The sequence below is a fragment of the Saimiri boliviensis genome, chromosome 8, assembly GCF_048565385.1.
Source record: "Saimiri boliviensis isolate mSaiBol1 chromosome 8, mSaiBol1.pri, whole genome shotgun sequence".
Classification (NCBI taxonomy): domain Eukaryota; kingdom Metazoa; phylum Chordata; class Mammalia; order Primates; family Cebidae; genus Saimiri; species Saimiri boliviensis.
The window spans coordinates 27564451-27579347 of record NC_133456.1 but is presented as its reverse complement, the minus strand read 5'-3'; the positions used below and the strand labels follow the sequence as shown (position 1 = coordinate 27579347).

At 41.2% G+C, this 14897-nt stretch overlaps 1 protein-coding gene across 26 annotated transcripts in view; it reads left to right on the top strand.

Moving 5' to 3' along the window:
• KALRN (kalirin RhoGEF kinase) overlaps positions 1-14897 on the top strand; it is a 711287-nt gene that overhangs the window by 356650 nt on the left and 339740 nt on the right. For all 26 annotated transcript variants that reach the window (XM_039477078.2, XM_039477077.2, XM_039477076.2 and 23 more), the window contains exon 11: positions 4983-5174. In XM_039477078.2, the coding sequence (XP_039333012.2) occupies positions 4983-5174 (192 nt within the window). The remainder of the gene's footprint in view (positions 1-4982; positions 5175-14897) is intronic.

Here is a 14897-nt window from a genome sequence, read left to right as displayed (position 1 = left end):
ATAGGTTTGGGGTGGGCAGTGGAAAGTTACAGAGTAAGATCAGTTACAGTGGTGGGGGTTGGGGCAACGAGTATATATTAGCATAAGTTCGGTGGGATAAGAGTATTGTCATAATAACAAGTTAAGATGGCAGGGTGGTGGGAGGGGCTTGTCTGGGGAAGCTCCACTAGGTGATTAGGGACAATGGCCCATACAGGTGGGGGTGGGGGTGGGAGACGATTAGCAGAGGCAAGCAGGACTTCAGACTTTCAGGCTCCAGGCTTGCATATGGAGACCTGACACCAACGAAGTAGGCTCTTGACTCTTGAGTGTTTTTATTAACTCTCCCACTCCTTGCCTTTAAAAAGCCTGCTTCCTGCTTCTCTGCTTCAGCCTAGAGAATCTGAAAACATACCTGTATTGCCAGAATTCCTGTATATTTAGAGACAAATTATCCTAGAATGTTCTGTCTCTTCCCTGGGGAGAAAATCTCAAATGCTTTAATAGAGCATTTGAAGTTAGACTTAAGGGCTGAATTATCTAGGGCATGATACCTGGTTGGCACAGTCATGGGGTGTTGGAGAGGGAAGAACAGAAACCACAGCCATCAGTGTGGCCTTTATCTCTGAATCAGGGGCTCTGTCTACCATAGGTCCTACCTGAAAGCTCCAACAGCTGAGGGATCTACACCCCAGTACTCATAACCCATTTTTGGCATATCCTTTGAGAAATGTCAATAAGGGATCAAGTCCAAGGCAGAGATTAGGAGGCTGGGAAACCAAAGAAGGTCTAGAAACTATATTCAGAGCAAGGTCAGACTCTGGCCCTGGGTCAAAAGCTGTTGTTGATTTGGTCAGAAAGTGAGCAGAAGCCTGTTGTGATCGTTGCCTCACTTAGGGGGCATTGACAGGAGCCAGAGTATTGCTTTGATAATACATTAGTTGATATTCTCCATACACATTCCTATTTTAAGACTGTTCTAGGAGGTAGGATATACCAATTCAAGGCTGTACCAGTAGGTAAATTGAACATTGAACATGAATTCTAGGATGTATGGTATTTTACCAGGTAGTTGATGAGGAGCAAGAGTTGAATATTAAGATGGGTGGAGGTTGATATATTCTTTAATTCATTTATTTACTAAATATTTATGGAGTACTTACTAGGTGTCAGGCACTAAGGGAAACAGATGAAAGACATTATCTACCCCAACGTAGATAAGAAAGGTAAACATTTGCACTAGAAAGTGGGAGGTACCATGGAGAGGTTTGGTACAGATCACTCTGGCAGCCCAGAGGAGGGCATATGAGCTAGCCTTGGGAGAGAAGAGGAAATGAGGGTGGACTTCCTGGAAGAAGCAGTGTGCTAGCTGGGTCTTAACGAGTAAATAGAAGATTGAAAGGAAGGGCATCTCAGACTGAAGAAGAGTATTTGCAAAGGCACAGAGGCAAGATTCAGTGCAGTGTTTTGGGGAATGCAAGTAATTTACTTCATAGGCTGTTTGTAAGAAGAGGTGTGAGTTAAAGCTGCAGGGGAAAAGTAAGCGTCAGATGAAGAAGGGCATGACATACTATGCCAAGACATTTTACCCCAAAGGCAGTGGGAAGCCACTGAACAGTTTTAAGAAGACAGTTGTGACTGGATCTGAATTTTAGAAGCTCTTTCTACTAGTAATGGGGAAGACAGCTGAGCAGAGACAGAGCTGGAAGCCCAGCTCTAACACTGACTCTGTTGCCTTCCCACCTGTCTTTACTGTTCTATTCTCTCTATAAATTCTATCTTCTAGCTCTTCACTGACTTATCCAACCTGACTTCCTGCCACTCTCCAATTGTAGTTAGGTTGACTCAACTTATTCAAACAGGTCTACTCATTTTTGTCTTGTCTATTAAGCAAACTCAGTAAATGCCTATTACATACCATCCACAGTGCTTGGCCTGGGGGACCAAGGATGAATGAGACACAGAACCTGCCTTTAAGGAGCTCACAGACCAGTATGGAGATACCATGGAGACACATTGTTACTATAAAAGTATGGTTATGGCTGTGCAGTGGAATAAATACAGAGTACCCTGGGTGCAAAAAGAAGACAGGCTTGGCTGTAGAAAGCCCTTCTCCCATTCTGCTAAATCCTCCTCATCCTCAGGCTCCTGCTTGTATTTTGTATAGGGGCAGGGTAGTTTAATGGGTTGTTGCTTGGCCTCTGAAGCCCGCCAACAGGGTTTTAATCCTGGTTCTGTCACTTACCAACCATGTGACTTTGGCCAGAAGTTCTTTGTTCCTCAGTTTCTTCATCTGTAAAATGGGTATGATGTCTGCATCAACTTCATAGGGTTATTGTGAGGATTAAAGGAGATAATATGCATAATATCCTTTAGAACAATCCTTTCATGTGTAAAATATTTAATAATTATTCGCTACTATTACTCTCAGCTTTTACCCCTTTTTTTCAGCATCTATATCATATTGAGAAATTTTAACCCCTAATTATCTGTTAGTTTGTTGCTTGCCCCAGCTTATGTATTGTCATGTTATTTCTCTCAAGAATGATTTTATTTTTCTTTGAGACAAAATACATCTGTATTTTGTACCCCAAAATACATCTGTACTTTTGGGGTACTTAACAATATTGGATATGTATTATGGTGATTGGCCATCCCGATTTTCCCAGGACTGAGATTCCTGGGACACAGGAATTTCTGTGCTAAAACCAGGAAAGTCCTGGGCAAACGGGGACAAATTGATCAGCTTACATGTAGTAGACACTTCAGTTTGGCTTTTTACTTATTTCTTATTGGACCCAAACCTAATTTGCAAGCAAGCTCACTTTGGCTTTGCCACAAATTTTTATTTATTGTCTACAGAATATAAATTTACAATCTCTGGGGTTTTTGGTGGGGGAATCCTGAGATTCTCTAGAATTTAAGGTGGACAATTTGAGGGATTCCTAAAATATCTTTCTCCCATCAACTGTGGGTGTATATGCTAGAAATTGTAGGCAGTCCTGTAAGAGCTTTCTTTAACCTGACCCACAGCCCTAGGGGTCTCCCCTCGCCTGTCATTTCCCGTGTCTCCCTGCATTTCTGTCATGAGTGAATGACTTCCTTCATCTGCTTTCCAGAATTGACATATCTTGCTTTAACCCAGTGGCAAAACTCATTTCCTCATATGAAGCTGCTGTTTTTACATGAATTTCCAAGTTGGGGTGAAATGATTTTTGTTTTTCAATCCTGTCTTTCGAGCATTGGGACAATGCAGATGACTTTTTCAACTCAGTCTCACCAGCACTGGAACGATGTTTGCCTTGGGAAGTTGCTTTTCAAGCAGCATTCCTTATAGATCCCCTGGGGCCTCTCTCCAAATTCCTAGAAGCCAAGACAAGTGTTTGCCTGCCCATCTTCCCCAGGTCCTATGCCAGTACAATCAAGAGGCTGGCTCTACAGCCTCTGAAAGTTTCAAACCTAGAGTCTCAGTTTCCTAGGGCTGTTGTAACAAAGTACCATGAGACTCTGACTTAGATAACAGCAATTTGTTTTCTCACAGTTCTGGAAGCTAGACATTTGAGATCAAAGTGTCAGTAGAGTTAGTTCTTTCTTAGAAATATGAGGGAGAAAACTGCTCTGTGCCTTTTTCCAACTTCTGGTAGTTTTCTGGCAGTCTTTAACATTCTTGCCCTTGTAGATACATCTCCCGATCTCTTCATTCATCTTCATGTGGCATTCTCCTTGTGTGAATATCTGTCTCTTCACATGGCGTTTTGTTTTTTAAAATAAGGACACCAGTCATACTGGCTTAGGGATCTATCCTACTGTACTATGACTTGAACTTAATGTAACTAATTACATCTACGATTATCCTGTTTCCAAGGAAGGTCGCATTCGGAGATATTGGGAGGTAGGAGTTCAACATGTGAATATGAGTGGGGTACACAAGTCAGTCCATAACACCCAGGTCTTCAAGTGAGTGCAAAACATTCCTTACAGACAAGCAAACAAAGCACCAGACAGTCATTGCTCATGAATCCATTTCAATTCTCCACTCACTTTGTGTTTGATATTGACTGCTCTACTTGTTCGCCACTCTAGAGTTCTCTGCCAACTCTAGGGATACTACGTAATATAGTACACCTGAGTCACCAGATCTAAGTCAGGACATATTAGGAGACTTTCAAAATGAGAAGCCTGCTGAGGAAAAGCTGTATCTGGGGCATATAATGTAGTAACTATTCTAAAGGCAGTGGCTCCCATCCTGATGAATAATAATTACAAGTTAGTTGCCTTTTAAAATGCTTTGGAGAATACCATGATGTGTACAGATAGGAGGTTGGACGATTATGTGTGCGTATGTGTGCATGCAGTAGCTTATGATGAGCAAAATCACCAGATTCCTCCCCAACCTTCCTACAAACATTCCCTGGGCCCACTGGGAGTAGCCTGCATCTCCTCCCTCTGGCTTCCTTCTGTCAGCTCCCTAGAGTTGCTGATCCTTTCCCCTCCAAAGAAATTGCTCTGTTCCAAAAAGATAAACACCAGTAGTTACAGGGAACTTGAGGAAAAAAGCAAAGCGAGTCTCCCAGTTACTGTTTTTCTGGTGTTCTCACATAAAAATACAGACCGTCTTTGTGGGAGTGCTATTTCTGATCCTGGCAGTTACAGCCTGAGATGTGAGGGCAGTGATGGGTTTTCTTGAGAGTAGGGGATAAGGAGCATCTGGAGTATGGAGATTCTCCAAGTTATCGCCACTTCTTTCTAGGGACACTGCACCTCTGAGAAATCCCAGGGGTGGATGAGGCACCTAGCTGGTGCCCGCCTGTGCAGAGCAGTCAGGCAGGCTGCTAGCTTGCTGAGAGGCGGCGTGCCAGCTTCGCGTACCGCGCCTCAGTGCCAGATCAGGGAGCTGTCGGCTCAGCGCCCACGCCCTCCGCTTCAGCTCGGGGGAGCCCCTGGGGTGGGCTGCTGGAAGGCGCAACTGCAACTTGACTTTGTCTCACTGTTGTTGCTGGCAGAATACGTACACCAATGCGGACAAGCTCCTAGAAGCAGCGGAGCAGTTGGCTCAGACCGGGGAATGTGACCCCGAGGAGATCTACAAGGCAGCTCGACACCTGGAGGTGCGCATTCAAGACTTCGTGCGCAGGGTGGAGCAGCGGAAGCTTCTCCTGGACATGTCTGTCTCCTTCCACACACACACCAAAGAGGTAAGGGGAGCTAGTGGAGAGAGGGCATCGGTCCTGCCAGAGTCGGGTCGGCTTCCTAGTAAAATGACCCTGAAGCTCTGACCAGGGTCCTGGGTAGTCTTGGGGTTGCTAACCTCTTAACTTTGGTGATATTAACAATTTGTTCTTGATAACCTGCATTTAGGTCTCTATCAGAATGGGGCAAAATTTCCTCCCATAATATCTAGTGAGGAAAGGGGGTCATGGAGACAGGTGGTTTGGGGGCATCTGCTAGAGCGTGTAATCTGCTGCTGGAGAAATGTCGGAATCCCTGATATAGCAATGGTCACTGCAAGAAGAAATGTAAGAGACTCTCTTCCCACTTCACACCTCATTTCTCTCGGTTGCTGTTTTCCTTTCAGAAATGAGAGTCTCACAGAACTTTGATCAGGTATCTTTGCTACCAGCAAGGAACATGTAGAGTTGACAGATGCATTTTTTTATGTTTTTATTTATTTTTTTTTTAACAGGGGATTTCATCTTCTCTGTGGCGGGGTGATATTAAAGTTGGTCCTCACTGTGCCTGAATGTGGAGTAACAGGCATTGAAAGGGGACTGAGATGCCCTCCACCAAGGAAGCTGGCTGGGCTTGAAGCCCAACCTGAATAATTTACCAAGTGGACAAAGAGGAAGGAAGGATAGCTTATGTTAAGCTGCTGCAAGGGCAGAGGAGCTTCATGGAGAGGAGGATGGTAGCAAACTTATGATTGCTTTTCATTTCTGATTAACATGGGACATGCTGAAATTGAGTAAGTGGCCAGCAAGGAGGCATATTTAGCATCGTCTATAATAACACCCTTGGCAGATGAACTCATTAGGTGTATGCATGATTGTATCCCCCTTCCCCCAAGGAATTTACTTTAATGGAGTATTAATTAAAGCTTGATTGCTGCTCAGGAAAAAAAAAATAGCCCTACTTAATTAAGTTGAATTTTAATATTGGGAATGCCTTAAGAATCTTAGCTGTTACTGCTTCACAGCCCTTTCTGACACCGAGGGAATGAATGTGAACCATTGCAATGCCTATCAGAGAAAAACATGAAAAGATAATGTTCTCTAAACTGAGATTCCCCTGGCAGATGAAGGGCTGGCAAGTTTCCTGAAGCTGGCTTTGCTTCCTCTCTGCGGGACCTGCAGCCACTCTCTGATGAGTGTCTATAAAGCAAGGGGATTAGCATTAATCCAGGGTTTCCTGCCTGGCTGTCTGCTTGCTTGTGGCTCACCCAATTCTTAATGAAAGTCTCAGAAACCAAAGTCATGTGTATTCCCTTTTAATTATGAGCCTGTGGGTGACAGAATGGAGTATGAATGAACAGGAGTCATCTTCCTCATGAGGGCTGTGGGGGTGCTGGCTGCATGGAGAGATGGTGGATCAGGTCAGTTTCCATGGAACTACTACTCCCAAAAGAGTGACCATGGCTTCCAGGAATTCCTCTAGCTACATCTCCCACTTTGTATACACAGAGGTAGAAGGCTGGGATTCTAGACTAGATTCTGCTGCTAAATAACCATGTGAGCTTGTACAAGTCGCTATGTCCCTGGCCTTGGGTTTCCTTATCTACAAAATTATGCAGTTGGACTTGGTGGCCCTAAGGCCCCTTATGGTTTTAATGTGCATACAAGATTCCATTCTTCTCTTCTTCTTTGTGTTGATAATAAATAATAACATTAATTAGGCTGAAGTAGTATAGGTGATTTACCTAGCCTAAGATTTGGCTTATTGTAAGCACTCAAAATATATTACATGAGTTTTTTAATTAGACACCTACTACTTGCCAGACACACATATCATCTCTTGTGACCTTCATGATAATCTTATAGTATAGATTTTATTAAACACATTTTTAAATGGGGAGACTAAGCCTCAAAAAACAACTGGTCTCAGGTGACCGCCTCTCTCAGTCGTACGGCGGAGGTTTTACTTGTCTTCCTATTACCTATGCTGTCCTTTTTGTCCCTTACCTTTTCCTCTTTTCTAGTCTTCCTTCTTTCATTTTCCTTTTTTACATTTATAAATCCCAAATCAGGGGCTTAATGAGGAGGACAGATCTTGGCTGAGAAATATACAGTGTTGCCAGGATTGGGGGTGTGGGAGACAGAAATAGTCAGGGATGAAGTTATTGACTATTGTTTTCCCAGATATCTCTCAGATCTTGCTAAGCTTGGTCCCGTTTGAACCTAAGGCTTGTTTCCTCACTGAAACTCAGCTAGAAAGTCACATTCATGTGAAATACTGCTAGAAGGAGTGGTGTGATACAAGGGGCAGGTGAAGAAAGAGACGGAACTGAAATTTATTTAGCACAAACTATGTGCTAGGCTATCTAGCTGGCTAGTTGGTAGCCATGATAATTGTCATTTTTAAAAATTCTAATTTTAGAAATGGGAAAACCAAGGTTCAGAAAAATTAATAATTTGCTCATGGTTTTATAGCTAGTTTGTAGTAAGTATAGAAATTGACCGCAGGTCTTTCTGACTCTAAAGGTCATGCTTTTCTCTCCTTTGCCACAAAGACTATTATATAAAGGCTAGTAAACAGAGACTTGAATGATTTTTTTTTTCATCAGAGAATTCATTCAAACAGGAGGCTGTCAGCAAACTGCATAGTCTCTTTCTCCTCAGTCCCGAAATATGAGGGAAATGTGGAGTAGCTCTACCTGGATACAAAGGGGTTTATGGTTGTGAGGCTCATTGTATTCAACACATCTACAACTCTTAGATCAGACAGATTTAACTTTTTTTCAGGATGGACAGAAAAGCAACATGTTGAGCGGCTGCCACAGAGGAGCTGTTCGCCGGGGACATGCAGTGGGACTTTGTATCTGCATGTTCCCTCTTGTTCACCTTCCCATCCAAAGTAGCCTGTATGAGGCCCCCTTTAAGTGATTTGCAAGGCAGAGTAGAAACTAAAGTGTGTGTATACATGCGCACACATGTATATGTGTACACATGTACATATGCACACATGTGTACATACACATGCAAATGTTCCTACACACTAAGTACACCAAGATCTTGGACACCAGGTAGGTCTGATTTCCAGATGCTTTGTCACTTCGGGAGAATTACTCTTAATCTCTGTTACTTTGTAATAATTAAGGGGATGACTATTAAAAAATAAAGTAGTACAATACTAACATTCATTTTTTTCCCCAAATTTTTCTTAGTGTTTGTTTAAAGTAAGCTTAATAAGAAACTTAAAGACTCAACTGAGGCATCATTTTTTTTTTTCTTCTTAAAATTCTTCCTGCTGGGCGCGGTGGCTCAAACCTGTAATCCCAGCACTTTGGGAGGCCGAGGCGGGTGGATCACGAGGTCAAGAGATCGAGACCATCTGGTCAACATGGTGAAACCCCGTCTCTACTAAAAATACAAAAAATTAGCTGGGCATGGTGGCGCGTGCCTGTAATCCCAGCTACTCAGGAGGCTGAGGCAGGAGAATTGCTTGAACCCAGAAGGCGGAGGTTGCGGTGAGCCGAGATCGTGCCATTGCACTCCAGCCTGGGTAACAAGAGCGAAACTCTGTCTCAAAAAAAAAAAAAAAAAAAAAAATTCTTCCCTGGTGCTTCCAACTTTCACCCAGACAAAAGCAGAGCACTGTACATACCTCCATCAGTGGTGCCATTGTCACATTGAGCTGTGATTCTCTCCTTCACTAAATTGGGAGTGCTAAATGTATACTACACAGGTGGCATTAGACGTGTAGACAGAGATACTACTGTGTCTGATACATAGAGATGCTGAATCAATATTTTGATGCTTCTTTTCCTATGAAAAGGAAAAGAAAAAGAAGAAGAAAAAAGAGGGAAGAGCGCTCTTTCTTTTTCAATCACATTTTAATCTTCTCCAGTTCTTTGACTTGAGCTCTCCATATATTGTAAATAAAGGGGGCTGGGTGGGAAATCTAACGTGCCCAGGGGAGCCTTCCTTTAGGGCCTATAAACAGCAGGCAGAAATGGATTATTAGGGAGGCAGAAATGAGCATCCGTGAATGGTCTCATGAAATAACTCCTGTGGTTTGGTTTTTCCGTACTCTCTTTAATACCTCTCAGGACTCGTCATCTCTCAAACATCACTAAGTGTGGGTCCTACTTGATCTCGAGTCAATTAACTCTTGACTCCTTCCTCTTGACTCTATAGCCAAACTTCTGGCTTTTTATTCAAGACAGGATTAGTAGTGTGTTAGGGAACTCTGAATTGCCATGGTTGTTTTTCCCTCTTTATTTTATTTTATTTTATTTATTTATCTTTAAGATGGGGTTTCACCATGTTGGTCAGGCTGGTCTTAAACTCCCAACCTCAGGTGATCCGCCCATTTTGGCCTCTGAAGTGCTTGGATTACAGACATGAGCCACCACGCCCAGCCTGTCTTTCCCTCTTACCATGGATAGAGTGGATAGAAGGAAAATCTACTCAGCTTCGCAAAAGTGGCCTTGGGTATTGCTGATAAATATTGTTATAGATCATTTCTGCCTCGTTATGGCTATCTTCCTCCTCCTTTCTTTCATTTTTCCATTTCTTCCTTCCTATAATAATTTGCTGAGTGTTTGTCTTGGTGCCAGTTGGTAACAGAATGTCATCATAGTCTATAATTTTCATGGAATGAAAGCCCCTTTTGTAGATTTCTAGGTGGGAACTGAATATCCACCTTCATAAATGATTTAACCCAGACTTCCTATGACTCCCCCGGCTAAAGTTCGTAATTTTACTTTTGCCAACTTTCCACATCAAAAGATTTACTCTAATTAAGATCAGTGAGGAAACAGGAGGAAGATATAAAAAGATAACCTCCAGGCTCATTTCTTCTGCAAATTCAAGTCTGCTTAATCTTACTGGCTTTGTGAATTCTTTATTTATTGTAGGAGCCTAGAGGGTTAAAAATGTCGATAACTATTTCATCACAGTGTTAGTCATTATCTTGAATAATTAGAGACCATCTAAATGTTTCACATTGGGTGATTTCATTAAAATCTTAGTGCTTTTATATAGTAAAATATTACACAGTCATTCTAAATCACATTGCCAAAGATCATTAATGACATGATAAAGAGCTTATTGTATAACATATAAAAACTGTATATCCGATATGACCACAATTTCAATAAAACATATAGAATAAGGTCCAGAAGGAGATATACCAAGAATTTAAGGATGTTATGAAAATCCCCTTTTGTAGATTTCATCTTTTTGGCAATTTTTTTTCTGTTTTTCAAGGTTTTTTTGATGATATTTTAAATTTATAATCAGGGACAATCCAATAAATGTTATTTTTCAAAAGCAAAACTTCATTCCTACTTATAGAGAAGAATTAAGAAAGGCGACAAACATGTACTTGGGACTTTCTTATACATTTAGAATCTCTACTATTAGTACAAATTGTGCTGAATTTTCAAATACCTTCTTTTGCCTGGGGCCAAGAGGGCAGCCAGCTCTGTTTTCTGGGCTAGAGAGCTAGGGCGAGCATAGAGAGAAACATTGACCCAAGTCCTCATTCTCTTCGTCCAGGAACATGGCATTTGTAGCACCTGCCCTGCAGAAATAGTCATCATAGAATTCTCTTTTCTTGCTGTGTTTCCAAGGAAATGCCACAGTCACTTGGCTTGCAGAATATCCATTTCTGGATATTTTTGTAGTATAAATATAAGTCAAGTTAAATAAGAAGTGTGGGAGAAGTAACCAACCTCTGCTCTTTATTAGCTTAATTAAGTCCCACTTCTTTGTTTCACCTTGTGGAGTCATCCTGCCACACCATTTCCTACTCATATAGGTACAGACACACCACAGACACTCCCATATACACGTTTTCCTCTACCCACCCACCCTGGAACCAAAACTAAATTGGTCTTTAAGAAGGAAGATGGCCTTAAGAACAAAATAGCCTCATCCGCTGTTTCACTTGCTGTTCTGTTGTACTGTTTAAGAAACAAGCTGGTGGTTGATGCCAAGGAAAAATTATCGTTTCACAATGAGGGAGGAGGAGATTCACCCTGTGGAAATGGTGTGCCTTTTAACATCCTTAAAGATTGTTGATACCATTGTTGTTAATCAGTTGTGTCAGGACAATGGCTGCCCAAGCCGTGCAAATGGAACAGCCAATCAGCAGGAGAAAGTGATGAAATAAAATGACCTCTTCCCTTCACCACTGGTTTGTAAGCCTCATTATTTTTCCTACAAACCTCCTAGCTCTTCCTCTTTTGTCTCCTTCCTTCCTGTGTTTTCAGTTGTTCCTTTCTCAGGCTGCCCCACTATGCAAGTAGGAGAGGCTCTGTGGGCTGGCCCTTCCTGAACTCACCGGTTCACTATTAGAGCTAATCTTATATAGGGCATGAAAAACCTCCTTTATAACTCTATTCCTGTCAAGGTTCTGGAAATTCTCAAATTGGATACATTCTTTTGGATGTAGGTATTTTTGGCCACTACCACATGTGTTTTCTGAAAAAAAGAATACATAAAACCATGTACATGCATATGTTAGTATGGAGTGAGCAACCATTGCCAAGAGGAGAACAGTACCCTGAAAGAATGGGTCATAGTACACATCTATTTTGATCAAGAAGAAAGGGTCTGGAAATGGATGAAACATGGGATTTTTCCTTCTGGGGAGGAGGTGGGTTGATGAAGAAGGTATAGTGCTATCATGTTCAACCTTAGTTAAGCAGAGGGTAAAGAGGATCACCCAAAGGAGAGAAACCAAGATGGAAGACAGTGGGGAAAAAGATACACGTGGTTGTTGCTGCCAAGCTACCGTACTCACTCCGTGATTTTACCTAATTGGTTCCAGCAAACATTGGCTTATAGTAGCTTGACAGAAAAGATCATTCTGGCTGGGTCTCACTGACTGCTTAATAACCAGTAATGTAGCAGCAGAATGGTCCCTCTAATTTGGACTCTTTTCAAAGCATATTCTTCAGGGCTGAATCAGAGGGACATACACAGAGGAAACTGATGGGACATTGAGAGCTAGAAAAATTACAGCCCAAGAAATGGGATATTGACCTTTACTCATGGTTTATCACACCAACTTTATTTCTATCTACCTTATGGTGCTAAGCCTCAGAGATGCTTATTCAAAATTATGAGTTTGCAGTGTAAATTTGCTGCCACCAGGCAGTGACTGTGTACTCCATGTCCACAATTTCACCTCTCTCTCTTCACATCTGTTTTTCTTTTAGCACAATTTCTAGGTTTTCCTCAATTATCCTGAAACAAAGTGGCAAAAAACAGAAAAGAGAAGCCCAGCACAACTTAGTAGCTTGAAGAACCAAATTTGATGTTGATCTTATACAAACTCCAAAATTAAGGAGTACTTCAAACTTTCCCTCTGCCCTCTAGTGGGAACTGGAGGTGACTTGCAGCAAATACATATTATATATATATATATATATATATATATATATATTTTTTTTTTTAAGAAGGTAAGGGGTTTGCCATCTTGGCCAGGCTAGTTTTGACCTCCTGAACTTGTGATCCATTCACCTCAGCCTCCCAAAGTGCTAGGATTACAGCAAATTTTTTTTTTTTTTTTTTTTTTTTTTTTTTTTTTTTTTGAGACAGAGTCTTGTTCTGTCACCCAGGTGGAGTCCAGTGGCACAATCACAGCTCACTGCATTCTTGACCTTCTGGGAACAAGCAGTCCTCCTGCCTCAGCCTCCCAAGGAGCTGTGGCTACAGGTGTGTGTCAACATGCCCATGTAACTTTTGTGTGTGTGTGTGTTTTTGTTTTTTTTTTTTAAAGTCTATAGAGACTGGATCTTACCATACTGTCTAGGCTAAAAATATCTTTAAATGTAATAATATGTAGCACTGATACAGCATTGACTATATGTCAGGAACTGTTGATAAGTAAGGTAAATAAGTTATTTGTATATACACACACACATAAACTTACTTGTAATCTTTATCGCAACTCTCTGAGACGCAAGCACTGTTATTATCTCCATTTTACTGATAAGGAAAGCCAAGGTGCAGAGAGAATAAGGAACTTACTCAAGATTATATAGCTAATATGTTGTAGAACTAGGATTTGAAACTTTTTTTTTTTTTTTTTTTTTTTTTTTTGTAAACAGAGTCTTGCTCTATTCCCCATGCTGGAGTGCAGTGGTGTGATCTTGGCTCACTGTAAGCTCTGCCTCCTGGGCTCAAGCAATCCTGCCTCAGTTTCTCGAGTAGCTGGGGTTATAGGCACCTGCCACCATGCCTGGCTAATTTTTGTATTTTTAGTAGAGACAGGGTTTTGCCTTGTTGGCCAGGCTTGACTCGAACTCCTGACCTCAGGTGATCTGCCTGTCTTGGCCTCCCAAAGTGTGAGATTAAAGGCGTGAGCCACTGTGCCCAGCCCCTGAAACTCTTAAAGACTATGCTACAGTGCCTCTCTGTACAATAATTTTTCAGATAATCCATCACCTCTTCCCTAAAGACTTAAGTACACTTAGAAAATGTGTTTTCTTTCTAGACAAAATTACTGCCAGAAAATATGCAGTGACATTAAGCTATCATTATCAATATCCTACACTTCCCCATTTATGCTGATTTGAAATTAGTATATTCATACTTACAGCAACGTGTATCCCAGCTTATATGGTCTGGAAAACTTGTTTGGTGTTTTATTTGGAAAGGAAATAAACTGAACTAATTATGAGCAGATTTGCAAGCTGATAAATGTCAGGGATGTTGAATAATAATTTGCATTTCCTATAGCAATCAGTACAATGCTATAGGCTTATTAATACTGCAAGAAGTTTATTTAAAGCATTAATAATAAGGACCTAGTTCAGCCCTCACAGTCTTCAAAGTGAGCAGGTCAAATCTTATTCTTCCCATTTTATAGATTGGGAAACTGAGGCTCAGGCAGTCTCACCTATACAAAAAAGACTTTTTTTTAAGGGGGTGGCTGCCTTTCCGGCCGCACCCCATCAAAAAAGACATTCTTTGTACTTTATTTATGGCCTCCAAAGCTTATTAATCTTCCTTTAACCTCTTCTGCCACATCTAGGGCTTCTCTATCTAAAGAACAAAGAATAACCTGTCCAAAATCTTAAAGGCTATTTTTGTCTCTATTTATTTTTTTTAATCTTCCCTTATTGAAAAGGCCATACTGTAATTTACCATACTAAGAACTAACTCCAAGAAATAATGTTCTTGAGGTAGACATTTATCTATGTTTTTAACAGGGAAGACTTTAAGATGTTAGAACCAGATGGAAACTAATCATTTTATTTCATGCTTTCCCCAACCTACTTTACAAATGATGTCTTGGAGATCAAAGGGTATAGTGATTTGTGCAAAGGCACCACGAGTAATGGGAGGAACAGAAGCCAAAATCTGCATCTTCTGACTCCATCTGTCATTTTTCCCTCTTTACTGGCTTTTTTTCCTGGTAGAGCCTTGAGCTTATCTTTCCTGATAGTCAGATGAAGACTCCTGGTTTCAAAGCAAGCGTCAGACTTACCTTCCTCTCTCTCATTTCTGAAAATTCTCAATAAAAGTAGTCAAAAGTGAGCTCTCTGGCAGGCCACTGGAGATCTGTATTCAGTATGATGAGGAAAAGCCATCAATAAATGATTTTTCAGTAATTCAGTTTTAACTCCTCATCATTTACAGTGCTTATTTTTTTCAAACACTATACTTAGCTCTTTTAAAGTTGTCTAGCCAGTAATACCTAGTTTCATTTTATCATCTTGAATAACGTGGGAAAATGTCTCATATATT